Source organism: Antrostomus carolinensis, unplaced genomic scaffold, assembly GCF_000700745.2.
Source record: "Antrostomus carolinensis isolate BGI_N321 unplaced genomic scaffold, ASM70074v2 scaffold32191, whole genome shotgun sequence".
NCBI lineage: Eukaryota > Metazoa > Chordata > Aves > Caprimulgiformes > Caprimulgidae > Antrostomus > Antrostomus carolinensis.
In genome coordinates this window covers 11,156-13,184 of record NW_010292531.1, presented here as the reverse complement: position 1 = coordinate 13,184, position 2,029 = coordinate 11,156, and the positions used below count along the sequence as shown (strand labels likewise).

The 2,029-nt window shown below is 35.9% G+C and overlaps 1 protein-coding gene across 1 annotated transcript in view; it reads left to right on the top strand.

Moving 5' to 3' along the window:
* Positions 1 to 2,029, top strand: part of CCDC77 (coiled-coil domain containing 77) — a 12,021-nt gene that overhangs the window by 5,679 nt on the left and 4,313 nt on the right. Inside the window, exons 5-6 of the mRNA XM_010177003.1 lie at positions 486 to 552; positions 813 to 898. Of these exons, the coding sequence (XP_010175305.1) occupies positions 486 to 552; positions 813 to 898 (153 nt within the window). The remainder of the gene's footprint in view (positions 1 to 485; positions 553 to 812; positions 899 to 2,029) is intronic.

Sequence of the window (2,029 nt, the reverse complement as noted above, 5' to 3'; positions counted from 1 at the left end):
GAAGGGTTTAAGGCCAGGCTGGATGAGGCTTTGAGCAACCTGGTCTAGTGGAAGGTGTCCCTGCTGATGGCAGGGGGGTTGGAACTTCCAACCCAAACCAGTCTGGGATTGTATAATAATATGAAAGGAGGAAATAACAATCTTCATCTTCACTTTCCTCTTCTCCTCTCTGTCCCTAAAATGCTTCTTTTCCTGCCGAGGCTGCTGATTTCCATTTTCATGAAGCTAGCAAAGGCAGGATTGCTTACCAGTTACTTCAGTAAAAAAAAAATAAAATAAAATAGAGGCAGAAATGGCAAAACTCAGCCATGATAAAGGAAACTTTTCAACAGGGACATTACACTTGTGAATGTCTTCTTTGTCCTGTGGTAGAAGTAAGGTGATGCTGTTCTTTTGGATATCTCATTTTACTCTTTTTGTTCTTGACCACTGCAACTTTGGAGAAGTCAGATGTTGAGCACAGATATCTAATCTGGTTTCTATAGGTCACTGTTCTGCAAAGGCCAGCTAAATCCAGAGAGTCACAGGAGAGAAGTGATACTCCTAGAACAGGTACCGCACCAAGCTGATTAACAGCAGCTCAGCTCTTGATATGTGTTTCTCTGTGTGTTTGTGTCCAGTGTACCAAAACAATTCCTTACTGTGAACTCTTTTCTTCTCACTAACTCTCCTAGAAGTCCTTGTGACTGTAGCAGCAGCAAGCTTTTTCCTGTTCTTACAGGCCTGTGTGAACATACAATGTTTCATGCTTGGAAATGTACTACAGGTAGATTGGAAAACCCTTTTCTACTTCTGTTAAATTTCTGCAATAGGCACCAAGAGGAACACTTCAAAACCAACAGCAAAACCAGAAAGTCCTGAGAGATACCAGAGAGATAATCAAACACTTCTACTTCAGGTAAAAACCAATAATTCCTGGCTGTCCAGGAAATTATGACTGACAAATACGCTGTACACTTAGCCGAGATGTGGACGTACTGATTCTATCAGTCCCACTTCCAATCAGTTTACTTTGTTGTTTCTTTGTGATGAGTGTAGGCTTAGATTTAAGAACTTGGGTCTGATTCTGGAAGCTTTACATAAGCAGATATTCCAATAATGTCAAGTGAAATGTGTTTCTCTGAAATATAGGATGTGTAATTGATGTTACCTCCCATAATTTGCTGGTGTCTATGAATTTACATTAAATCCACAGAAGATCTGCAGGGTTGGGTATTTTGTGGAAGTCTGATAAAAGCAATGTGTCTGAAATAGAATGAGGCAGCCCTGATAGATGCAGTAGGACAATGAAATGTTCTCTTTGCTAGACTTCAGTGAAAGGTTGGGTGTGGACAGCATGGCAGAATGAAAGATAAAATGTACATGATCTGGAGAAGATACCAGAAACTGTAGGTAAAGCATGAGGAAGGATGAATCAAGAAAACCAGACTAAAGAGCAAATTCGTACAGCAGACATTTTATTTGATATTTTATTTGATATTTTATTTGATATTTTATTTGATATTTTATTTGATATTTTTTTTGATATTTTTTTGATATTTTTTTGATATTTTTTTGATATTTTTTTGATATTTTATTTGATATTTTATTATTTTATTGTTTATTTTATTTTTAATTTTATTTTTAATTTATCTATTTGATTTTTAATTTATTTATTTGATTTTTATTTTTTATTTTACTTTTATTTTACTTTTATTGTTTCTGTTCAAAGGCAATGGTGACTGACCTAGTGGCCAATTAGCTGTATTAACATTTATTCTGGAGCAAAAGTATCATACAAAATTGTCATAAAAATAAGCAATCTAAATACACGCCGAGTTTTTTTCAGGTAGTTTCTTACACACGGACCAGACGCACATTTTTCAATTACTTGTTCCAATTTGTCTCCCTGACTATGTGCCCTAGATCCAGGTTCTTTGCAGCCCTCTCCTTCAGTCATTATCTTGTTTACATTTAGTAATTCATTCTGGTTGAGTAATTTCTTCTATTCAAGATACATGGACTTGCTGCCTTCCTAGAATTTCGATAT